Here is a 27,639-nt window from a genome sequence, read left to right on the forward strand (position 1 = left end):
AGATCCTTTGCATATTTTTTATTTATTTTTTGTATATTTTTTTTATTGGAGTTCAATTTGCCAACATATATTATAGTATAACACCCAGTGCTAATCCTATCAAGTGCCTCCCTCAGTGCCCATCACCCAGTCACCCCGTTCCCCCGCCCACCTCCCTTTCCACTACCCCTTGTTCGTTTCCCAGAGTTAGGAGTCTCTCATGTTCCGTCACCGTCTCTGATATTTCCCACTCATTTTCTCTCCTTTCCTCTTTAATTCTTTTCACGATTTCTTATATTCCCCGAATTAATGAAACCATATGTTTGTCCTTCTCAGATTGACTTACTTTACTCAACATAATACCCTCCAGTTCTATCCACATCGAAGCAAATGGTGGGTATTCGTCGTTTCTAAGGGCTGAGTAATATTCCATTGTATATATAGACCACATCTTCTTTATCCATTCATCTTTTGATGGAAACCGAGGCTCCTTCCACAGTTTGGCTATTGTGGATATTGCTGCTATAAACATTAGGGTGCAGGGGTTTAGGTCTTTCACTGCATCGGTATCTTTGGGGTAAATCCCCAGTAGTGCAATTTGCTGGGTCATAGGGTAGCTCTATTTTTAACTTTTTTTTTAAGATTTTATTTATTTATCCATGAGAGACAGAGAGAGAGAGAGGCAGAGACTCAAGCAGAGGAAGAAGCAGGTCAATGCAGGGAGCCCGATGTGGGACTCAATCCCGGGTCTCCAGGATCAGACCTGGGCTGAAGGCGGCACTAAACTGCTGAGCCACCCAGGCTGCCCTATTTTTAACTCTTTAAGGAACCTCCACACAGTTTTCCAGAGTGGCTCTACATTCCCACCAACACCCTTTGCACGTTTTTTTAAAATTGGATTGCTTTTTTGCAATTGACTTATATAAATTCCTTACATATTTTGGATATTAACTCCATATCAAATATATGATTTGCAAATATTTTCTCCCATCCCAAAGGTTGCCTTTTCATTTTTTGACTATTTCTTTTACTGTGCAGAAGTTTTTAAATTTGATATAATCCACTTAGTTATTTCTGCCTTTGTTGCTTGTGCTTTTGATGTCATATATAAAAAAAGAAATCATTGCCAAGACCAATGTCAAGGAGTTTTCTCCCTGTGTGTTCTTCTAGGAGTTTTGCAGTTTCAGGTCTTATGTTTAAGTCTTTAATCCATCTGGAGTTATTTTTGTGAGTGGTATAAAATAGTGGTCCAATGTCATTGAATATTCAATAGCATATGAATGAACACACAGTTTTTCCAATACCACTTACTGAAAAGATTCTCCTTTCCTCATTGAGTAGTCTTGTTGAGTAGCCTTGTCAAATACTAGTTGATCATATGCACAGGATTCTTTCTGGGCTCTTGATTCAACTCCATTGATCTGTGTGTCTATTTTTATACCAGTATTATATTGCTTTGATTACTATGCCTTTGAAATATAGTTTACAATTGGATACACCCAGCTTTGGTGTTCATTCTCAGGACTACTTTGGCTATTCAGGGTCCTTGTGGTTCCATTCAACTTTTAGGATTATTTGTTCTACTTTTGTGAAAAATACCATTGGATTGCATTGAGTCTACAGATGGCTTTGGGCAGTATGGACATTTTAACAATAATAATTCTTTCCATCCAAAACACAGGATACCTTGACATTTACTTGTGTCTTTTTCATTTTTTTCATCACAGTCTTATAGTTTCCAGTGGATATATCTCATCTCCTTGCTTAACTCTATTCATAAGCACTTTTTCTTAAAGTTATTGCGAACGAGATGGCTTTATTTCTTTTTCAGTTAGTTCACTGTTAGTGCATACACATGCAACTGATTTCTGTATGTTGACCTTGTATCCCACAATTTTACCATATTCACAGATTAGTTTTCCAGTTTTTTTTGGAAGTCTATAGGACTTTCTATTTAAAAGATGATATATCACATCAAACAAAGACAATGTCACTTATTCTATTCTAATTTGGATGTCTTTTATTTCTTTTTCTTGCTCCAATGTCTGGCTAGGACTTCCAGTACTATGTTGAATAAGAGTAGTAAGAGTTGGAATGCCTGGGTGGCTCAGTGGTTGAGCATCTGCCTTCAGCCAGGGTGTGATCCCAGAGTTCCAGGATCGAGTTCCACATTGGGCTCCCTGTGAGGAGCCTGCTTCTCCCTCTGCCTATGTCTCTGCCTTCTCTCCGTGTCTCTCATGAATAAATAAATAAAAATCTTAAAAAAAAAAAAAAAAGGTAGTAAGAGTGAACATCTTTGTCTTATTTCTGATCCTAGGTGAAAAGCGGTCAATCTTTTACCAATGAGTACAATGTAAGCTATGGATTTATCTTACATGGCCTTTTTTATATAGAGGTATATTCTTTCTATACTCAATTTATTGAAAGGTTTTTATCAAGAAAGTATGTTGTATTTTGCCAAATGCCTTTTCTGCAATATGAGAGGATCATGACTTTATCTTTCATTTCATTAATACGGTGTACTACATTTATGTATTTGCTTACATTGAACCATCCTTGCATTCCAGGGATAAATACCACTCGATCAAGTGTATGATCTTTTTAATGTGTTGTTGAATTCACTTAGCTAGTATTTTGTTGACAATTTATGTATCTATATTCATCCAAGATACTGGACTGTAATTTTCCTTTTTTTGTAATGTCTTTATCTGGTGTCAGGGTAATGCTGACCTTATAAAATGAGTTCAAGTGTGTTCTCTTCAATCTTTTGAACAGTTTAAGAAGAACTGGCATTAATTCTTCTTTGAATGTTTGGTGGAACTTACTAGTTAAACCATCTAGTCCTGGGTATTTCTATGTTGGGAAACTGTTAACTGCTGATTCAATCTCCTTTCTTGTTACTGGCCTATTCAGATTTTCTATTACATCATGATTTACTCCCAGTAGGTTGTATGTTTTTAGAAATTTATCTGTTTTCTCTAGGTTACCCAATTTGTATATAACTGTCCACATAATCTCTTATGAACCTCTGTACTACTGTGGTATCAATTGTAATGTCTCTTCTCTCATTTTTTATTTTATTTATTTGAGGCTTCTTTTTTCTTAGCTCAACTAAAGATTTGTCAATTTTGTTTTTATTTTCAAGAAACCAGCTCTTATTTCTTTTATCTCTTCTATTGTTTTTCTGGCCTCTATTTCATTTATCTGCCCTGATCTTTGTTATTTCCTTCCTTCTACTAACTCTGGGCTTAGCTTACTCATTTTCTGTTTCCTTGAGGTGTCAAGTTATGTTGCTTGAGATCTTTCATTTCTCTTAATGTAGGTGTTTATTGCTATAAGCTTCCATCTTAGAACTGCTTTTGCTGCATCCCATGTTTTAGGTTGTTGTCTTTCTATTTTGTTTGTTTCAAGATATTTTTTGATATCTACACTGGTTGTTCAGGAATGTGTTATTTAATTATATGGTTTTATTCATACAGGGAATATAAAAAATAGTGAAAGGGATTATAGGGGAAAGGAGAGAAAGTGAGTGGGAAACATCAGAGAGGGTGACAGCACATGAGAGACTCCTAACTCTGGGAAACGAACAAGGGGTAATAGAAGGGGAGGTGGGGTGGGGGGATGGGGTGACTGGGGGATGGGCACTGAGGGGGGCACTTGATGGGATGAGCGCTGGATGTTATACTATATGTTGGTAAATCGAACTCCAATAAAAAAATTTTAAAAAGGAATGTGTTGTTTAATTTCTATATATTTGTGAATTTTTGAGCTTTTCTCTTGTTTATGATTCCTAGTTTCACACCAGTGTGGTCAGAGAAGATACCTGGTATGATCTCAATCTTTCCCAATGGTACATAGGACTCATAGATCACATCCCTTTAATATCCTCCAAGAGAAATGTGCCACTCACCCAGCCTCTCATGCCCCCCTTTCAGTCATGCAGCTCACAAGTCAGTCTTCTGGATGAGGTGAGAGTGAATGGGTCATACAGGGCTGGGAAAGCTGGATGTTCACTCACCACTCTCATTTCCCCTCATGGGAGAAACCATGGGCTAAAAAGATTTATCTGTCCCTAAGCTTTGCCACCTTGGGTGAGGAGTGATTCAGGTAAAGGCAAACTGTTCCTCTTACCCTCTCCAACGTGTCCAAACTCAAAACTTTTTCCTCTAACACTGTCCTGAAATTTCTCCTTTGGAAACCTAGACTTCCACAAAAGTTCTATCATCTGTAGGTAATTGTCTATGACTCTTTTCCAGGGACTTACAGACCACAGCCCAGAAAGCCTAGAGCCAGAAACAGGCACTACAGGGTCCTCAGCCAGCACCAAGGTCTTCATGCCTATTATCTAGGGCCAGAGAGGGCAAAGCTCTTCCCTGGCCCCATGACGTAAGATATTAGATCCCACAGCTCCCTCAGAGGCACTTTTGTCTACAAATGGATGCCAAACTCTTATTGTTGAGGTAAGGGCGGGGAGGCACAAATGAGGAACTTCTTATTCAGCCATTTTGCTGAAGTCATTCAAAACCTCAAAGGGTTGACATTCCTCTACAAGGAAACAATGAAGTAGGCGATTCAGTATTTCTTGCTAAGAATTAAAACAAAACACTATTGATTTCAAAGCTAACTTCTAAAAGTATATTTTCTTTCTTATATAGCTTTCTTTTCCCTACAGCAAACACTTCCTTTCTCCTTACATAAGCAGCCACTGTCATATCAATACTCAAACCTCACCAAAAAAAAAAAGAAAAGAAAAGAAAAGAAAAGAAAGGAAAGGAAAGGAAAGGAAAGGGAAAGAAAAGAAAGGAAAAGAAAAGAAGAAAAGAAAAGAAAAGAAAGAAAAGAAAGAAAAGAAAAGAAAAGAAAAGAAAAAGAAAAAGAAAAAGAAAAAGAAAACTTTCGCTTAAAACTTTGCATTAGGGACCCCTTGCTCCAAATGAACCGATTATTCTCCTGGCCTGGTACACTGCTGTTATCTTAGAATTTCTCTTTAACATTCTTCTGTGTCCTAGATTACAATTCTTTCTTTTTGGTTACTTCCTCATTTGTTGGAACATTACATTAGACAATTTCTTAAGAAAAGATAAATAAAAGATTTATTTATCCCACTGGACTGATACTTTGCCAGAATTCAAGGTTGAGAATCTGTCAGAAACATAAAAGCATTGCTCCCCTGTCTTCCAAAATTCAGTTTTCAATTTCACTCCCTTAAAAACGACCTATTTTTTGTTTTGTTTGTAATAGGGCTTTTCTTTTGTTTTTACCTCTGGAAGCTATTGGGATTTTTCCTCACCAAGTACTCTGTAATTTCACAATTGTCCACTTTCTCTATTTTCTTTCTCTAAAGATTTCAATCAGTTGGATTTAAAAATCTTTAACTGGGGATCCCTGGGTGGCGCAGCGGTTTGGCGCCTGCCTTTGGCCCAGGGCGCGATCCTGGAGACCCAGGATCGAATCCCACATCAGGCTCCCGGTGCATGGAGCCTGCTTCTCCCTCTGCCTATGTCTCTGCCTCTCTCTCTCTCTCTCTCTCTCTCTCTCTGTGACTATCATAAATAAAAAAAAAAAAAAAAAAAAAAAATCTTTAACTGATCCTCTCAGGCTTTTACCATTATCTTATTTTTCTGTCTTTTTCACTCAGCTTCCTCCAAGAATTGTCCAATTTTACGTAATAATCCATCTATCGTTCAGTTACATGTGTAAGAAGGAGAACAGGATAGCAGGGTTAGGATAGGGTGACAGGCATCTCACAGAAGATGGCCAAATATATGCCATAAGTCCTATCATCTCACATCAAACCTGGAGGAGTAGGCAACAGCTTGCTGATGTTTTGCTGACCAGACAAGAGAAACAAAGAAACAGAACAATAAGCTGGCCTCTCAATGACTAGACTAAAAGTAATTCCATATTCAGTTTCATGCTTCACCCCACTCTCAGCTATAACCAGTATTTCCAAATCTGAGCTGCGAACCAATGTGTTTAGGGTTCTGCCAGGATAAGACAGTCTTCTTATTCATATCCTATCAGTTTGCACTGTAGGTTGTAGATTCCAGTACTTTCTACTATCTTCTGTCCTCTTTCAGTTAAACAAAAACAAAAACAAACAAACAAACAAAAACTGTTGAAATCTTTATCTACTATTGAAAAATCATATATTTCACACTTTAAGATTTATTCTCTATTTTTCCTTTCTATTTTGAGAGGTTTTGGCAGATAAAGAAGATAAATGAGAATATTAAAATCAACCATGTTTTACAGATTTTTTTTTCCCCCAGTACAATTTTTACTCTGAGCTCCATTACTTTGTAATAACTGTGATGGTTATCACTTGTACAGGACAGAGTGTCAGATCTCTGGTCATATATTATTCTGAATGTTTGTGAGGGTGCTTTTTTTGCTTAGTTTAAATTAAATTAACAGACTGAGTAAAGTAGATTGCTTTATTGACATGGATGGACTTCGTCCAATCAGTTGATGGCCAGAATAGAACAAAAAGCCTGACTTGTCCTGAGTAAGAATTACTCCTGCCTACATGTCTTCAATCTAAGGTTAGTTTTATCTTCCTCGTTACTTGAACTAAAACACTGACCTTTCAAAGGTATTGAGACTGCTGGCTTCCAGACTAGAACTACCATCAACTCTCCTGGCTCTCAGGCCTTTGGACTCAGGCTGGACTCAGGCTGGAAATGCATCATCTCTTCTGGAGCTCCAGCTTGCAAACTGCAAATCTTAGGCCTTATCAACCCCCAAAATTGTGTGAGTCAATTCCTTATAGTAAATGAATGAATGACTACACACACACTTCCTATTGGTTATGTTTCTCTGGAGAACCTTGACAAATGCAGATAATGATACCTAGACTCATTCTACAAGTTTTTAAGGATGAGTTGTCTGAATTGGTCCCTGGGCTTCTGGAATTGGCTCTCTTACATGACTACATTTGAAGATGTTAATGACTATAAATTCAACAGCAGAGTACTGAGAGTCCATGGCATGATCTTGCAGGAAGATATGCAAAATATCACCACTGGTTATTCCAAATCAACCTATAAGAATAAAGGGTCTGGCTAATTGTGCATATGATATATATGATACAAACATTTCTCTCAAACTAGCAAATCTGCGATTATGGTTACTTCTAACGTCATGGACAAAGTAAGAAATGAAAAGAATAAGCCCAGAAACTTAAACTCTCAGCTTAAATACAACAAAAATCACCTGAAAGCTTCTAAGTGTGCCCTGAAGGAGACCCTAATCTTTTGTAGTCACAGGGCTGAGACCTCTGAATATCAAACCCAGAATTTCATCCTTCAATTGGTGAGATTACAATACAAGTAGGACCTCCCAGCTTTGCAGTTTATCTACCATTAAAGTGAGGGTATTAGGGGGAAAGAATGTGATCCTGAAAGTTGGAATGGGGATGTGTGGGAAGACCCTGATATCTGAATAAGCAGAAAAGTTCTAGGTCAAAAGAACAAAAGTCTAACCTGAATCACTGAGTCCCTAAATACTGATGAGTCTTCCTTGCCAGTAGAAGCAGCTTCTTTATCATCAACAGAAAAGGCCTTTCTACTCTCAAGAAAAGGTATTAGCAATGCATTGCCTGAGAAAACTATCATGGCCTTCTAGAGGAGGCTGTCATACAAGAGAATGCTGATTCTCTCAGGACTCATCCCTACCACCCTTCTTTGCTTTTATACCTATCACTAGACTCAAGTCGTAGCCCTAAAAGTGTGACCTGTGAGGAGGTATACTATATACCAAAAGAACTACTTGAGTTTCTAATTTATCATGACAGAAATCCAGGGAACATGTGTCAGAATTGATATTAAGGGTGTGAGATAAAGGAAAATAAAGTTGGATCAGGCCAAATTTTTCATATGTGCTTACTAAGTAGAGATTCTGCATTTAATACTGCAGGTTAGGAATTCAGGAAGAGCTTTAAGAGTTTGTTCGTTAATTAGCTGAAACATGGAGCAAAAGTTAGCCTGTGCTGAACAAGTTAGAAATGCTCTACTGCTCTTCGTTAAAGACAGAAGAAACAATTCAAAGGCTTAGGAAGATTGGAGTGTTAAGGACAGGTTTGCTATCACACACCCATTCACTCATTCTCAAAGAGTCCACCAGACATACCTTTCACCGTAACCGTGAGAAATAAATTTGTGAGGGGAGATCCTGGAGGCCTAACTTGCTCTACTATCACTCTTTTCTGTAGGCCACTTTACATTAGGAATGACAACCACTGAATTGGAACACCTAAATGCCTTGGGAGTAACTGATTGCCAAGTGGCAGAGGCCAAGTGCAAAGGCACTCAATTGCAAAGGCAAACTGGATATGGCTGCCATAATAAACAGCAAAGTCAAAGGAGCAATCGGAAAAGTCTAACTTAGGGGCGCCTGGGTGGTTAAGCAGCTGGCTTTGGTTCAGGTCAATCCCAGGGTCCTACATCAGGCTCTCTACTCAGTGGGAAGTCTGTCCCTCCCTTTCCCTTTGCCCCTGCCCCTGCTTGTGTTTTTTCTTTCTCAAATAAATAAATAAAATCTTTAAAAAAGAAGAAAATCTGACTTGTACAGACCAATGGCACTGGTTAGTTGATCATGGTGCTCCTAGAAATAAAAAGAGAGGAAGCTTACCAGAACATTCTTGCTACATCTGTATACGCAGAAAAGTTCTAGGTCAAATGAAAAAAAGGGTGACATGGGCCCTCAATCAATTCCCAAACTTGAGCCATATTACAGACCCAGAAACTCTTAAATGAAGGACAGGACACGTCTCCTTCAGGTAGAACCCTGATACACTGCCACAAATTTATACTCTCATTCTCCCATCCTTCCCCAACCGGACCTATGGCCTTTTACCATGATAACTAGGCACCGTGGAAAAGAAAAATCAGACCTTTCAGGAACTACTGAACATCAGCTCTGAACTGGCACTGAATCCAGGAGACCCAAAACATCACGGTGGCCTACCTGTCAGAATAGGGAGCTACAGAGGTCAGGTGATCAATGGAGCTTCAGCTAAGTCCACCTCACTCACAGAGGGCCCAGTAGGACCCCGAACTCATCCCTTACTTTCTTCCCCAGTTCCAGAATGCGGGACTGGAACAAACACAATTGGCTGCTAGCAGAATCCCCACACTGGCTCCCTGACCTGTGGAGTCAGGGCTACCATGGCAGGAAAGGCCAAGTGGAAGCCATGAGAACTGCCACTACCTAGGAAAATAGTAAACCAAAAGCAATAAATACCACAATCCAGGAAGCACTGCAGAGATCAATGTCACCCTCAACGACTGATAGTCCAGTTTGACTAAGCTAATTGGCCTGTGCAGAAGACAGACAGATCCTAGACAACAACAGTGGGTTATCCTAAGGGGATATGTAATTGCTGCTGTAGCTACTGTGGTTCTATTGCTTGAGCAAATCCCCGTACCTCCTGGTACCTGGTATGCAGCTGCTGAACTGGCAGATACTGTTTTTTCCACCCTGGTCAATAAGGACCACCAGAAGCAGTTTGCTATCAGCTGGCAAGACCAGCAATATGCCTTCACTGTCCTCTCTCAGAGGTAGAGCAACCCTCCAGCCCTACATCGTAATTTAGTCTGCAGGGATGCTGGTCAACTTTTCCTTCCACAAGATATACTCTGGCCCATTACATTGATGACATTATCCTAATTGAACCTAATGTGCAAGACATAGCCATACTGGGGACTAATTGGTAAGACAACAAAGCATGTCAGAGGTGGAAAGGAAAGCTGAGAAAAATTCAGGAGTCTTCTGCCTCAGTCAAATTATCAGGGGGCCCGTGGAGTGGGACATAACTAGATTTCCCTTCAAAAGTAACGGATAAGTTGTTACATGAGGCCCCACTGGCAACCAAAACAGAAGACAACTAGTGCACCTTTGACTTTGGGAGCTACATATTCCTCAGGTGGGCATGTTACTCAAGTCCATTTACCAAGTAGACCAGAGCAAAAGAAGACTCTGCAAAGGGTCCAGGATGCCACACAAACTGCTCTGCCAATTGCACCCTTGCTTGCAGATCCAGTGACGATTGAAATGTCAGTGGCAAATAGAGTTTCTCTGGCAGTTCCCTGAGAGGTGAACAGCACTACACTACTCCTAAGGATTTTGGAGCAAAACTCTGCCATCCTCTGCAGATAACTACTCTCTTGTTTTAGATACGGTCATGCCAGCTACTAGACTGATCATTTAACCATAAGCCATGTTACCATGGGACCTGAACTATTCATCATGAACTGGGTGTTACCTGACCCATCAAGCCTTAAAGTCTAGCAGGCACAGCAACTTTCCATCATCAAATGAAAGTGGCAGATACATGATACAGCCTGAGGAGGTCCTAAAGGTACATCACATGAAGAGATGGCCTAAATGCCCGTGGTCTCTATTCCTGCTTAACTGCCCTCTCTCTCCCAGTCATTGGACCAGAACTACACCATCAGCGCTTCTGAGTGTCCAGCTTGCCTACTGAAGATACTGTACCTTAGGACTTACTAACCTTCAAACATGTAGGCCAATTCTACATAAGAAGTCTTACACACACACACACACACACACACACACACACACACACACAATTAGTTCTGCTTCTCAGGAGAACCCTAATATATTGATGAGTATTTCTCACTTATGCCTAGACCAAAATCAAACAAATACCTAAATTAATTGAAATGTGCAAATGTTTAGGAAAAGCTTTAAAACCTTTACTGCACTGAGCAGGATGCACACAATGCAACAGCAAAAGGATACATGGCATGAGGAAGAAATGAGTAATATCCTCCTTCTATTAAGTTGAGTCCATTCTAGTGGCTCTCTTCGTGAACTCAATGCTTGTATCCTCTCAAACTTCCTACGTTGAATGATGGTATTTGGAGATGAAGATTTGTCTAAGGCCATACTAACCTGAACGTGCCCAATCTCGTCTGGAGATGAAGATTTGGGGAGGTAATTAAGGTTAGATGTCATGAGGATGGAACCCTGGTCTGATGGGATTAGTGTCTTTATAAGAGACACCAGAGAGTTTGTGCTTTCTTTTGCTTCCTCCACACGCAAACAGAAAAGGGGTCATATGAGCATATAGCAAGATGATAGCTATCTATGAGCCAAGAAAAGAGGCCTAAGAAGGAAATCTACCTTGCTGGCACCCTGATCTTGGACTTCCCACTCTCCAGAATGGAAATAAATTTCCATTGTTTAAGCCAACTGAGAAATAGTATTTTTTGTGGCAGCCTGAGCACACTGAAACATCTCCACTAATGACTAGCCTTAGGTATTGAAACTGAAGAAAACAGAGACTATATAATAAGATTGGACTGTAGTGATGTCTAAACTTTTTTTTTTTTCTGTATTTTGTTGACTTATTTTCTTTGCCTTTTTAAAAGACTTTATTTATTTATTCATGAGAGACACAGAGAACGAGGCTAAGACATAAGCAGAGGGAGGAGGCTCCCTTTGGGGAGCCTGATAGGGTTCTCGATCCCAGGATCCTGGGATCATGACCTGAGCCAAAGACAGATGTTCAATCACTGAGCCACCCAGGTGCCCCTCTCCATTTTTTTTTTCCGCCCATTCTATTCAGTCTGATTTCCCATCTCTCTCTCTCTCTCTCTCTCTCTCTCTTCTGGTAAACTTACCTAACTCTTCACTTCCCCTCACAGTCATGGGTTAAAAGGAGGGTTAAGCATGTGGCAGAGCCTGTATTCCTGTATTCTAGACCCTACCAATCATACTGTATTATACCTCTGGATATTATAACCGGCCTCTGAAGTTGTCTCTCATATTCCTTTCCCAAGATGTCTTGATTTATAGCTGGAGGTAAAAACAATCCTACCTACCTCAAGGGTACTGGGGAAAGATGAGGGTTTTTTCCTATTACATTGTAAATGTCTGTGTGCAGGAGAAGGAAATAAAACCAACGAGAGAAGTGATATCAGCAAAATGACCTCATAAAAGGTCATTCAACCACATCCCCGACCACACACATAATAATCTGAAATCCATCCATGCACCAAAGTGCCTTTGCAGGAGATCTGGGACTAGGCACTATGGAGACTATGAAACTCCTGTATAGTCCAAGACTGAGAAGAGCCATTTTGAAAAGTTAGGTTTGTATCAGAAGGCTCACTTAACAACTGTGCACCTGGCTATAAACCCAGAAGGAGCTCCACAGTCCAAGGACTTGGCTACAGACCCATCTGGCTTTAGGTCTTTCACCAGCATCATACACCAAAGGACCCAAGAGGAGTCACACCCATATATGCATAAAGTAGTAGGTACACAGACCCTGTCCCAGCTGAGGACCCTGAAGTGGCCCATGAACTTGCTTTAGCCCCTCCTGGCCACAGTCTGGGAGCCCCTGGAGGTAAACCTGCCAAACTTGGATTATAGAGTCTAAAAGGGCTCTATACTCAACTCTAGGACCCCCTGCCAATCACACTCCCTGAACAGGCCTGCTGACACAGGAACCAGGCAAGAGAAACTCCCATCCATACCCCCTGAGATCCTGAAAGAGCCCTATAAGCAGCTCTAGCTTCTTCTTCACAGTTAACAGTCCACCAGTAGTCCAAAGGGTCCAGGTCCCAGTGGGAGACACTCTTGTCTACCACCCCACCATTTCTAAAAGGACCCTTTACTTGGCTATAATCCCTAACAACCACAGTCTGTGAATACATTTGCTGGCACAGGGACCCAAAATAAGACACTCCCAAATGAGCCTCCCAGAATACCTCAAAGGGCCTTATAATTGGCTCCAGCCCCATCACAGCCACAGTCTACCACCAGATCCACCAACCAAGGGACCCACCTGCATCCCCAAAGATTCTGAAAGCAATCTATACTCGGTTTCAGTACCTCCAAGCCTTGTTCCACAAGCTGTCCTGCCACTACAGGGACCCAAAGGCAGATATCATGTCTGCTCATCAGGAGATCCTGAACTGGCCCTATATTCTGCTCCAGTCCCTCCCACTAGTCAGGGAGCAGTCCTGGCCACCCAGGGACCCATCCAGGGAACAGACAGCAATCTTCTCAGGTCCCTCCCTGATGGGAGCCACACCAGTCCATGCACCTGGTAATAGGCCTGGTGTCTAAAGACCCAACCGTGTACCCTTGTCTCAGGAACACCCTACTTACTGAACAAGGTACTGAGACAGTTCAGTCCACTCAGGGACCAGTCAGCCTCTATGCTCATCAAAGCCCTTGATAACAAGACCAACAACCCTACTGTGGCGTTGTAACCAGTTTCAACCCAGCCAGACTAAGATTCCAAAGGTAATCCCATCAGTACAGAAATAGACAGGAAGGTCTTACCTCATGAAACCAATCTATAAAGACTGAGAGAGGCGTTTGTTCCTTCAAATACTAAATGGAAGAATCAGGCAAATATGAAATCACCGAAAGAAACTAATATAGCACTAATAAATGACCCCAAGAAATGAAAATCCATAGATTACTTGAAAAAGAATACAAAATAATCATCATAAAGAAACTGAATGAAATAAAAGAGAACACAGACTACTAAACAAGATCAGGAAAACCAATGAACCCAACAGAAATCCTGGAGCTGGAGAATACAATGACAGAAATGAAAAATTTAACAGAGAGCTCTAAGAACAGATTTACTCATCCAGAACAAAGAATCAGCAAACTCAATGACAGATTGTTTGAAATTAGCCAGTTAGATGGGGCACCTGGGTAGCTCAGTCGGTTAAGCATCTACCTTTGGCTCAGATCATGATCCCATCCATGGTCCTGGGACTGAGCCCCACATTGGACTCCCTGCTCAGCAGGAAGTCTGCTTCTCCCTCTCCCTCTGCACCTCCCCTTACTCATGCAGTCTCTCCCTCTCTCTCAAATAAATATATAAAATCCTAAAAAGAAAAAGAAATTTGCCAGTTAGAGAAACTAAAAAGAAAAAAGGATGAAAAAGAGTGAAGAAAGCCTATGTGAATTAAAGGACACCATCAAGGGAACAAACATTTATATCATAGGAGTCCCAGAAGAAAGTGGTAGAAAGTTTATTTAAGGAAATAATAGTTGAAATCTCCTCAAATTTTGGGAGAATATGGCATTCAGGTACAGGAAGCTCAAAGAACTCCATTAAAGAACAACCCAAAAATTACTTGAGATACATTATAACCAAATGTTAAGAGACAAAAATGAGGAGAAAACTTCTAAAGAAGGAAAAGAATGTAGCAAGATTCATCATATACAAAGGAACCCCCATAGGGCTACCAATGGATGTCTCTAAAGAAACTTTGCAAGCCAGAACAAAGTAGAATTATACAGCCAATGTGCTGAACAACAAAAAATTGCCAACCAAGAACACTATATCTGGCAAAACTGTACTTCAGAAATGAATGAGGGTTAAAAACATTCCCTGACAAACAAAGGCTTACAAGAAATGTTAAAAAGAATTCTTCAAGTTGAAATGAAAAGATACTAACAATATGAAAACATAAAACCATAAAATTCATACCTTAATTCTGTAATGGTGCTGTGTAAATCACTGTATCTCTAGCATAAAAATTTTTTAAAAATAAAAATAACTAACAGCTTATTAATGGATGCACAATATAAAAAGATGCAAAGTATGACACCAATAGTTTAAAATGAGAGAAGTAAAAGTATAGAGCTTCTGTATGCAATTTAATGTAAGTTATTATCAGCTTAAAATAGACCATTATCGCTACAAAATGTTTATATAAGCTTCATGATAACCACAAAAGAAGAAACATAGTAGACATGTAAAAGATAAAGAGAAAAAAATCCCATATCAAAAGACACAAAGTGGCTGAATAGGCTTAAAAGAAAAAAAAGAAACAAGATCCAACAATATGTCTAAAAGAGGCTTACTTTAGTGATAAGGAAACAGGCTGAAAGTGAAGGAATAGAAAAAATATCCCATGTAAATGGGTATACTTATATCACATATAATAGACTTTTAATTAAAAATGGTAGCAAGAGACAAAGAAGGTCATGAAATGGGGATAAAGGAATCAATTCATCAAGAAGATATAATAATTTTAAGTATTTACACACCCTACATTGGAGCACCTAAATATCTAAAGCAAATAATAACTGAAGGGAAAAATAGACAGCAATACAGTAATAATAGCAGACTTCCATACTCCACTTTCAACACTGGATAGATCGTCCAGACAGAAATTTAATAAGGAAACAGCAGACAGACCTAAAGAATTTTATAGACGAAAATGGATCTAACAAACATAAATGGAACAGCCCATGCAACAGCAGCAGAAAACATTCTCGAGGATACACAGAACACTCTACAGAACACAACTTATGTTGGGCCACAAAGCAAGACTTAAAAAAATCTAAGGAGCCTGAAATCACATCTAGTATCTTTTCCAACTGCAACAGTATGAAACCAGAAATTACTTAACAGGAGGAAAAATGGAAAATTCACAAAAATATAAAAAAAGTAAACACATTCGTGAACAACCAGTCCTGCCACTTCTGACAACATGCATGGACTTAGAGGGCATTATTTCAGTGAAGTAAGTCGACAAAGAAAGACAAATACCATATGATCTCATTTATATGTGTAATATTAAAAAAAAAGAAGTTATACTCAGAAAAAGGGAGTAAAGATAAAAAGGTGGTTTCCTCTAGTCTACTAGAGGTTGGAGAATGGGAGAAATGAGGAGATGTTGGTCCAATGGTGCAAACTTCCAGTTATAAGATGAATAAGTTCTGGGTATCTAATATTCAGCATGGTGATTATAGTTAACAATATTATATACTTGAAATCTGCCGAGAGTAAATCTTAAATATTCTTAATAATACATATGTCAACTAACCTTACTATGGTAATCATTTTGCAATATATACATGCATCAAATCATCACACCGTATACTTTAAATTTATACCCTTTTTTAGACAACCTTATTTATTTATTTATTTATTTATTATTTATTTATTTATTTATTTATTAAGATTTTATTTATTTATTCATGAGAGAGACAGAGAGAGAGAGAGGCAGAGACACAGGCAGAGGGAGAAGCAGGCTCCATGCAGGGAGCCTGACTTGGGACTCAATCTGGAAACTCCAGGATCACGCCCTGAGCCAAAGACAGACACCCAACCACTGAGACACCCAGGCATCCCAAATTTATACCACGTTATATGTCAATTATATCTTAATAAAACCAGCACAGGGTTAGGGGCAAGAAGCCAACAGGAAGGAGCAAAGATGAAAAATACAGGAAAGAATCACAGGAACATTATTTGAGATTCTGGGTTCCAAAGCTCTTTATGTGATTCTTTGGTTTAAATCAATTAATTTCCTATTGTGTTTTAATTCAATCTCATTAGAGTTTTTATCTGACTTGAGCACTGACTTATAATCCAGGGTAAAATTTCATAAAATCAAAAACCATCAAAATTATACAGTTATAAAACACAAAAGTAAATTTGCTAGGACACAGAATCCAGGAATATATCTAAAGAAAAATTTAATGTTACCAGTGTGTGCTCCAGATAATTTTAATGTAAAGATAATTTAATGTTAGGGAATTCATTGATATAGCCCACCACATAGCAGTAGGTCAAAGGTAAATAATGATTATTTTAATAGTATCTAATATTTTTAGTGTCAAAGAAACTACTCATAAATGTAAAATCTATTTTTTTTTTAATTCTTATAAAATAGGATTAAGAGGATACTCCACTAAATGAAAAATAAGCCATTAACAAAAATCATACATAACCTTGAATGTCTAGATGCATTCCCGGTCATGTCAGGGTCAAGACAATGATGTACACTAATTATTTGAAATTATTATAGAAGTGCTATCATTGTAACTACACAAGAAAACAAATCCAAATTGTAAATATCAGAAAGGAAATCAACATTTTATCTACAGATCATGACTATTTACCTAGAAAATTCTAATATAATTAACAATAAAAATAGGTGGCACAAGGGGTATGGCGGGTAACAAAATAATCATATACAAATGAATGTTTTTCTGAATATCAATAATACCCAGTCAAAAACACAAACAAAATAGCTTTTCCTTCCAATAAAATCAATTAGAAATTATAACATAACAAATTAGAACACGTGATAGGAAAAAAGGGGCCTATTTATAATAATAAAAATATACCCAGCAATAAAACAAAAAACCCCAAAAAACCTTTATGTCTAAATCTTTAAAAGACTCCCCAAAAACAGAGACACGTACCATGCCCTCCTATTAGAAGACTCAATAATATAATGATGTCACTTTTCCCCACTGCAAGTTTATAAATTTAATGCCATCCCAACAAAAATTCCAAAGTGCTTTTTAGTTTTTTAGTTTTTAATTTTTTTGTATCTCAACAAAAATTTCTCAAGTTCATCTGGAATGATAAATAAATAAAAATATCCAAGCAAAGTAGGAAAAAAGAATGAATGGGCATTTATATGATCAGATATTAAAAATACATTATAAAACCAATAAAAACTAAAATAAGACAGTACTAACACATGACACATGAATAATTAGAAATATCAGTGGGCATGGAGAGAGAAAAACAGAAATGAAACCCTAGAATATATAAAAATTTAATAAGTAATTTAAATAAGATTTCAAATTAAAAGAGGGATTATAAATGAGATTAAGGCAAATGATAAACCATTCTGAAAAAAATGACATTAGAACTCTGCACACAGTAATGATTAAAGGGAAAAAAAAGAATACCAACCTCATACTATATACACTCAACATTCCCCTGAATTAAACAGGTGTTAAATAAAATACAAAGTCTACTAGAAAATACCAGAGAATAATATATTACACTGAGAAAGATCTTATAAAATATGTAAGTAAAAAAAAAAAAAAAAAAAAATGTAAGTAAAGTTAGAAACTATAAAGTAAAGGAATAATAGATTTAAATACATAAAAATGCAAATATAGCAAAAAAGTTACTAAAAACAAGAGGCAAGAAATAAGCCAAGCAAAATATCATATATACAGAACATTTATATGACATTAATGTTCTTTAAAATCAGTAAGACACAGACCAATTTTCAAGTGGACAAAGAACATCAAATAGGCAAATCACAAAAGGAGTAAGAATATAGAGACAAAAAAATTAATACCACTAACAAGAAAGAGTAAAATAAAAAGGAAACCACCACTGAAGTTTTAAAATGATAGATACCTAACCTTGACTATGTTATGGAAAATTCAAGCATTTCCTACTGAAAACTGAATGGAAGGTAAACTATTAAAAACTTTTCTAAAGAGAAATCTGGCAAAACTCTATCTAAAATCTTAAAAGTACGCACACCGGGGCACCTCAGTGGCTTAATCAGTTGAACATCTGACTCTTGATTTCAGCTCAGGTCATAACCTCAGGGTTGTGGCACTGAGTCCCTCTCAGGCTCCATGCTCAGTGTGGAGTCTGCTTGAAATTCTCTCTACCTCTCCCTCTGTTTCCACCCCCTCCCCCCACCCACCCACATCCCTACCCACTCATGGTCTGCCTCTAAAATAAATAAATCTTAAGAAGGGGGGGGGGGCACGTATATCCCATCATAGTAGTTTAACATCAGAAAACAGTCATAATATTCGGAAATTTTTATATAAATAAAAATTGCCTAGCACTGTTTATACTAATTCCAGCAACCAAGTTTTTTAGTGGCAAAGACAGGCACAAAAATACAAAGATCTTTTTGTAAGAAAGGAAGGACAGAATTGGCACCAAAAATTCTGTAGACACTGAGGTAACTTGCAAGTCCACCTGACTTTTTCACGAGTCATGTCACCAGTCAGTTATGATCTCTCCCTCCTCATCCTCTACTCTCCTCTAAGTTGATTTCTTCCACTTGTTCCACATTTCTGCTCCCCAATATCTCTTGTATATGACTGAGGTTTACCCTGACACCTTCTGGTCCTGCTCACTCTTCATGGCATCGCTAAAGAATTCTTACAGTTTCTGCACTACTCTGAATTATCTTTCTTAATTATATATTCCAACCCCAAAGGGAATTTGGCCTAGCTCTTCTCATATAGAAATTACTAATGGTAAGTCAGAGGCTAATTCTTGACTCATGTCTGATCCAAAGAGTGGTGATTAGGATAGCAGAGAGCGTGGACAGACACGCATGATGCCATTTCTAGTACAGAGACATGCAAGCGCGTGCACACACACACACACACACACACACACAGTCCCGGCAATCACCTAAGAGCCCCCATAATAGCAGACTAGCTAATAAATTATAGCCTATTGATCAGGAAAAGAAACACACACAGTATATCACAACATAGACCAGGGGTTGGTTATATGTGACTGCCAATAAAATCTAAACAGTTGAAAAACAGCCATTCTTAATTTTATCCGTAGTGGCTTTGTATTTTCCAAAATCTATAATAAATACTAGGTTTCTTTTATAAATCAGAAAAGAATAACTACTTAGTATAAGGGTTTTTTTAAACTTTTAAACTTTACTTCATAAAGAGAAAACATTTTGGTTACCTTTCCATTGTCACATCTTGTGCCTTCATTCACCATCCCAGGATCTGGAACATCTGATCCTAGCTGGAAATCCACACCCCAACATTTGGTGCCTTTACTGGGAGTCTGAATAATAGCAGGCACGATTCCAAATACAGGCATGTCTTGTACATTCTCACACTGAAGCTTGCCACACAATGCATTCCTATAAAGATACAGTCATAATGCAAACACAAAATGCACCCAGTATATATTAAAGAAAAAAGTATATATTTGGACACATAAAGTTTATTGATATTTAGTTGAAGGGAATCTAAACAGAGAAAATGTATGAGAGTGAAGACATCAAAGCAGTTCTCTTAAAATATAGCAGAGGTAAGTGTATGCTGAGATACAGATTAGTAGGGAACCAGGTAGTGCTCATTCTCCTTCTTCCATCTGTATAGGGATCAAAAAAGCCTAATGAAAAAGTTGTTTATAATTTTATAAATGCTTTCACACAGAAAATAATACGACTATACCACAATTCAATTGTGACTTTTTACAGAGTTACGGTAAGGAGCAAATTAGATTCTGTACTGTAAAATAACCAAGAAAGGACTCTACCCTTCTTGGCTTGGGCTAACTCTTAGTTACTTACCTTAAGACTCAATTCATTAATTCACTAAAATTCCTATCACCAACACTGTGTTAGCTAAATACCTTTGCTATATCCTTTCATAACACACTAAATACCACTAACATCAACTCTTATGGTACTGTACTGAAATTTTCTACTTGACTATCTTGTGATCCAAGTACCTACCCTCCCGTTCAATCTCCTTTTATGGTATCAAGTCATTATAGGATATTATTTTCCTCTAATTCACCTATTCCTCTAACTTATCACCCTCTAAAGATTTCCATTCTAGATATCATAAAACTATTTTACTTCTTGAGTTAAAATCTATCTCTTTTTAACTTTTCCTCACCGGTCCCAGAACTTCCACATGAGATCACTGGGCAATTATCAATCATGTAGTTCCTAAACAGAGCTAAATGTCAACAGAGCAATACCCTATAATCATTTCTCATGAAACAAGGAAGCTTCCCTTTAAATATGTTCCAGGTTGTCTCACTGCCTCTTGAAGCACACTACTCAGAGAGGGTATGAAATTTTGCTTATAATTTGACAAAGAACAAATGTAGTTCACACTTCCTCCATTTTAGATATTGTACTACTATTAAGCCTAAGATTACAGTAGCTTTTTTGTTAACTACATCACATTATTGATGCCTTTGAACTGATCACTAGCTAAAATCTTTATTTACTCTTTGCATATACTGTTAACTCTCCTCTTCGACCTCCATCCTACACTAACAAGAGTTAGTAATTTTGTCTCAACTTTACATTTATTCTTATGTCACCATTTATAAATAATGTGCTTACACTTTGAGCATCAGTTCCTTCATCTGAAAAACAAGAGATAAGTAATAATGTCTACCTCACATTGTTGGTTAAAATTAGAACCTCTAAAACAAAACATAGCATAAAGCAGACTTAAGTTAAATCTATTGGAGCCTACCAAAATCCATGTTGCTATGATATACGTAGGGTTTCATGGGTAGTCTTAGTGACATATTAGAGTAAAAGGAAAATACTCAATGTTTAAAAAGCTGTTGCATATCAGTAGGAAAAAAATAACCACTTCCACAGAAAAAATTAGCAAAGACACAAAAAAAGCAATTCACAAAATAAAGAATGCAAACAGTCAACAAAGCTAAGAGATGTTCATTGTTACAAAGAAAATCCCATTGCAAGCCTCAATATAACAATTTGCTTCAGGCAAAGATAATCAATACATCGCGCTAAAACCGTGAGATGAAACATTTGTGGGAAAATAGCTATTTATATGGTACAAAATCATCACTCTTCCACATATTACCTGATAAATGTAATGGGAAAAACATAACTCTACAGTAGCAAGTTATCTGGTCATCACCACTTAGTATCAGTAATAAAATAAACAACCCAGAATTATGTGCCTCCTTGACATAATGTGCCAGTTATGATGTATTCTTCCTGAAAATATTTAATGTGAATCTAGTTAAAACTTTAGACTTAACTTCTGATTTATAAAAAAAAAAATCAGGGGATAGAGACACAAGTTCAGCAATACTAAGAACTACCAAATAAACGCAGAACATGGGCCATTCTAAAAGACCACTGGCCCAGTTTATTTCCTTAGGTCACTATCATTGAAAAGAAAGAAATAATAGAAGACTATATTAGATTAAAAGTGACTTAAGTGGCATGACAACTACATTCAATGCATGATCATTGACAGAATCCCAATGTGAAACAAAAGCAGCTATGAAACACATTTGAGGACAACTGGAGAAACTTTAATATTGACCAGGTATTATATGATATTAGGAAATTATTAATTTTGGTAGGTCTGAAACTGCTAGTGTGAACGACCAGATGTGTTGGAAATGAATACCAAAGAATTTAGCAGTGAAGTATTGTAATGCCTATAATTTACTTTGAAATGGTTTGGCAAAGTCTAGACAAAATAAATATGACAAAATATTAACAATGTTCTAATCTAGGCTATATGGGTTTCATCACAGTATTCCTTCTACTCCTCTGTATAATTGAAATCTGTCATTTAAAAAGTTTAGCAAGGGCAACCCGGGTGGCTCAGTGGTTTCTCTCCCTGCCTGTGTCTCTACCTCTCTCTCTCTCTCTCATGAATAAATAAATAAAATCTTAAAAAAATAAATAAAGTTTAGAAAAAGATGACAACATCTATATACCCGAGAGACAAGAGAGCTTTTTCACACAACAGTACGATCTGCACAACAGCGTCTGCAGTATATACAGCAGAGAGCTGGAAGGGGATTAGGGAATAAGACTATCCATTTGCATAAAGACTCTGGAAAGAAACACAAAAGATAAGAGAACACACACCTGTTCAGCAGGGACCAGGTAAAGAGGATAGGAGTAGAAGCCACATTTTCTCTACATCCCTTTATACATCTCTTAAACAACAACAATAAACTTAAATATTTACAAATTTATTTAAAATAAAAATGAAGTATCTATTTGATATAACAAATTGGAAAAGTCCAGATAGCCCCAGAACAACACAGGTTCAAACTGCACGGGTCTACTTAACACATGGATTTTTTACAGTACAGTACTATAAATGTATTTTCTCTTCTCTTCCCTTTTTTTTTATTGGAGTTCGATTTGCCAACATATATTATGACACGCAGTGCTCATCCCGTCAAGTGCCTGCCTCACTGCCTGTCACCCAGTCACCCCATTCACCCACCCACCTCCCCTTCTACTACACCTTGTTCTTTCCCAGAGTTAGGAATCTCTCATGTTTTGGCACCATCTCTGATTTTTCCCACTCATTTTCTCTCCTTTCACTATAATTCCTTTCACTATTTTTTATATTCCCCGTATGAGTGAAACCACATAATGATTGTCCTTATCTGATTGACTTACTTCACTCAGCATAATACCCTCTGTTTCCATCCATGATGAAGTAAATGGTGGGTATTCATCCTTTTGGATGGCTAAGTAATATTCCATTGTGTATATAGACCACATCCTCTTTATCCATTCATCTGTCGAAGGACACCATGGCTTCTTCCACAGTTTGGCTATTGTGGACATTGTTGCTAGAAACATCGGGGTGCAGGTGTCCCGGTGTTTCACTGCATCTGTATCTCTGGGGTAAATACCCAGTAGTGCAATTGCTGGGTTGTAAGGTAGCTCTATTTTTAACTCTTTTTAGGAACCTCCATACAGTTTTCCAGAGTGGCTGTACCAGTTCACATTCCCACCAACAGTGCAAGAGGGTTCCCCTTTCTCCACATCCTCTCCAACATTTGTTGTTTCTTCTCTTGTTAATTTTCACCATCCTCACTGGTGTGAGGTGGTATCTCATTGTGCTTTTGATTTTGATTTCCCTGATGCCAAGTGATGTGGAGCATTTTCTCATGTGCTTATTGGCCATGTCTATGTCTTCTTTGGTGAAATTTCTGTTCATGTCTTTTACCCATTTCAGGATTGGATTGTTTCTTGGGTGTTGAGTTTAATAAGTTCTTTACAGATCTTGGATACTAGCTCTTTAATGGATATGTCATTTGCAAATATCTTCTCCCATTCTGTAGGCTGTCTTTTAGTTTTGTTGACCGTTTCTTTTGCTGTGTGAAAGCTTTTTATCTTGATGAAGTCTCAATAATTCATTTTTGCTTTTGTTTCCCTTGTCTTCATGGATTCATCTTGCAGGAAGTTGCTGTGGCCAAGTTCAAAAGGGTGTTCCTGTGTTCTCTAGGATATTGATGGATTCCTGTCTCACATTTAGATCTTTCAACCATTTTGAGTTTATCTTTGTATATGGTGTAAGAGAATGGTCCAGTTTCATTCTTCTGCACATGGCTGTCCAATTTTCCCAGCACCATCTATTGAAGAGACTGTCCTTTTCCCAGTGGATAGTCTTTCCTGCCTTGTCAAATATTAGTTGACCATAGAGTTGAGGGCCCATTTCTGGGTTCCCTATTCTGTTCCATTGATCTATGTGTCTGTTTTTGTGCCAGTACCATATTGTCTTGATGACCACAGCTTTGTAGTACAACCTGAAATCCGGCATTGTGATGCCCCCAGCTATGGTTTTCTCTTTCAATATTCCCCTGGCTAATCGGGGTCCTTTCTGATTCCACACAAATCTTAAGATGATTTGTTCCAACTCTCTGAAGAAAGTCCATGGTATTTTGATAGGGATTGCATTGAATGTGTAAATTGCCCTAGGTAGCATCGACATTTTCACAATATTAATTCTTCCAATCCACGAGCATGGAATATTTTTCCATCTCTTTGTATCTTCCTCAATTTCTCTCAGAAGTGTTTTGTAGTTTTTAGGGTATAGATCCTTCACCTCTTTGGTTAGGTTTATTCCTAGGTGTCTTATGCTTTTGGGTGCAATTGTAAATGGGACTGACTCCTTAATTTCTCTTTCTTCAGTCTCATTGTTAGTGTATAGAAATGCCACTGATTTCTGGGCATTGATTTCGTATTCTGCCACATTGCTGAATTGCTGTATGAGTTCTAGCAATTTTGGGGTAGAGTTTTTTGGGTTTTCTATGTACAGTATCATGCCATCTGCAAAGAGGGAGAGTTTGACTACTTTATGGGCAATTTGAATGCCTTTTATTTCTTTTTGTTGTCTGATTGCTGAGGCTAGGACTTCTAGTACTATGTTGAATAGCAGTGGTGAGAGTGGACAACCCAATTGTGTTGCTGATCTTAGGGGAAAGGTTCCCAGTGTTTCCCCCATTGAGAATGATATTTGCTGTGGGCTTTTCATAGACAGCTTTTAAGATGCTGAGGAATGTTCCCTCTATCCCTACACTCTGAAGAGTTTTGATCAGGAATGGATGCTGTATTTTGTCAAATTGAGAGGATCATATGGTTCTTATTTTTTCTCTTGTTGATGTGATCTATCACATTTGATTGTTTTACTAGTGTTGAACCAACCTTGCATCCTGGGGATAAATCCCACTTGGTCAGGGTGTATAATCTTTTTAATGTACTGTTGGATCCTACTGGCTACAAGCATCCCTCAAAAATTTGGAAAAAACTCAAATACACAAGCTAACCTTGCACCTACAGGAACTGGAAAAAGAATAGCAAATAAAATCTATACCAACCAGAAGAAGAGCGATCATAAATATTTAAGCAGAACTCAATGAAACAGAGACTAGAAGAACTGTAGAACAGATCAACAAAACCAGGAGTTGATTCTTTGAAAGAATTAATAAGATAGATAAACCATTAGCTAGCCTAATTAAAAACAAAAGAGAAAACACTCAAATTAATAAAATCAGGAATGAAAAAGGAGAGATCACCACCAATACCAAGGAAATACAAACGATTTTTAAAACATATTATGAACAGCTATACGCCAATAAATTAGGCAATCTAGAAGAAATGGATGCATTTCTGGAAAGCCACAAATTACCAAAACTGGAATAGGAAGAAATAGAAAACCTGAACGGGCCAATAACCAGGGAGGACATGGAAGTAGTCATCAAAAACCTCCCAAGACACAAAAGTCCAGGGCCAGATGTTTTAAGGGCCAGATGGCTTCCCAGGGGAATTCTATCAAACATTTAAAGAAGAACTGACCTATTCTACTAAAGCCGTTCTGAAGGATAGAAAGGGATGGAATACTTCAAAACTCATTTTATGAGGCCATCATCACCTTAATTCCAAAACCACACAAAGACCCCACCAAAAAGGAGAATTATAGACCAATATCCCTGATGAACACAGATGCAAAAGTTCCTTTTGATTTTCTTAATAACATTTTCTTTTCTCTACCTCCCTTTATTGTAAGATTATAATACTCAATACATATAACAGAAAATATATGTTAATCTATGCTGTAAGGTTTCTTGTCAATAGTACACTATTAGTAGTAAAGTTTTGGGGGAGTCGAAAGTTAAAGTGAATTTTTCACTGCGTGGAAAGTCGGCACCTTTAATCCCCATGTTGTTCAAAGGTCAACTATATTTTTTAAGATAACAATCCGCATTGGTGAAGGGACAATGGAAAGATGAATCAGCTAAATGTTTTGGAAGTCAATTTGGAAGTAGTCACAAGGAGCCTTAAAACTTGTCCATATTTTTTTAGAAAAATCTAGTAAGAAATTATCAGAGAAATATAAACAAACACTAAAGTTGTATACGTCACAATCCTACCTACCTAAAATAGAAAATTACTAGAAACAACTTGAATTTCTAAAATAAGAAAATTATTAAAAGAAGTTGGATACATCCTGTAAACACTCTTAATACAGTGAAAAGTAAAAATAGATTTATAAAATAAGATAAACCATACTATGCAATTTTGTTTTCACACTCAGATGTGGGTCTCTGAGTCCACATATATGTATGTGCATACCTGTATGAGGGACAAATGTATTTCTATAAATGTACATACATACACATAAGAAGGAAATATAACAAATATTTAAGGAAATATCTCTGGGTAGTAGGACCATACATGTAACTTTTCTTAGATTTTTCTAGAGTTTATACATTTTCTGTGAGGATGATTATAAAGATAGCAATGATGACAACCATGATGAGTTGTATAATGAACCAGGTGCTCTTAGTACTATAACACCCATCAACACATTCAAAACAACTGGAAGCAGGTACTATTATTATCCCCATTTTATAGAAAAATGAGGTACAGATGTAAAAAAAAAAAAAAGAAGAAGAAGAAAGAAAGAAAGAAAAGAAAAGTGAGGCAACTCATCCAAAGCCTCAGAGATCTGGTGGGTGAAGCAGTATTTAAACCCAGAGTTTAACTTCAGATGTATATTTCTAATGACTATATTAGTACTATATTACTATCATAAAGTGTTTTTCAAATCAGCCTCCCAGTAATTTGTAAGTTTTCTAAGTAAGTATAGTTTCTATCATTTCATTAAGATACTTGGCAAACATGGAAACAGAACCAGGCTAAAGACAGGATCAGGTATGTCCAATAAGCTCTCCAAGTCTCCACTTATCCAAAGGTTTTAGCTCAGTTCATTCAATCCCACTGGCTATATCATCTTTTCCTGCATTCAATTCAACAAATATTTAATAGGTACTTTTATGTGCCAAATATTATGCTAAACACAGAAGATAAAACATGTCACTAAATTTTATAATAGTTTACCGATGAATGTTGACCACCAAATAGTCACATAAGGAGTAAAACTGTGGAAAATGCTAGAAAATAATATTCCAAAGATAAAGAAAAAAATCTGGGAACACTAAAAGAGTCAATTCATTTGGGAGACATAACAATCCTAAATGTGAATGCACCTAGTAACTTAAGCACTTAATAACACAAATTCAAATGATATACAGCAAAAAGAAATCATAGAACTAAAAATAAAAATAGATGAATTTATAATCATAGCTCAAGATTTTAACATACTTCTCTCAGAAATGTAAGGACCAACATAAAACACACATACAACCCAAAGATATAGGAAATTTGAATAAAACTGTTACTTTGACACTTACAGAATAACATAATCCAATAACTATAGAACACTTTTTTTCACTTGTACATGGATATTTACCAAAACAGGACATATGCTGGACCATGATTCACATCTCAA

At 37.4% G+C, this 27,639-nt stretch overlaps 1 protein-coding gene across 1 annotated transcript in view; it reads right to left on the bottom strand.

The window, feature by feature from the left end:
* ADAM9 (ADAM metallopeptidase domain 9) overlaps positions 1-27,639 on the bottom strand; it is a 138,347-nt gene that overhangs the window by 23,441 nt on the left and 87,267 nt on the right. Inside the window, exon 16 of the mRNA XM_025434316.2 lies at positions 19,481-19,664. Within this exon, the coding sequence (XP_025290101.1) occupies positions 19,481-19,664 (184 nt within the window). The remainder of the gene's footprint in view (positions 1-19,480; positions 19,665-27,639) is intronic.

The sequence above is a fragment of the Canis lupus genome, chromosome 16 (genome assembly GCF_003254725.2).
Source record: "Canis lupus dingo isolate Sandy chromosome 16, ASM325472v2, whole genome shotgun sequence".
Lineage (NCBI taxonomy): Eukaryota > Metazoa > Chordata > Mammalia > Carnivora > Canidae > Canis > Canis lupus.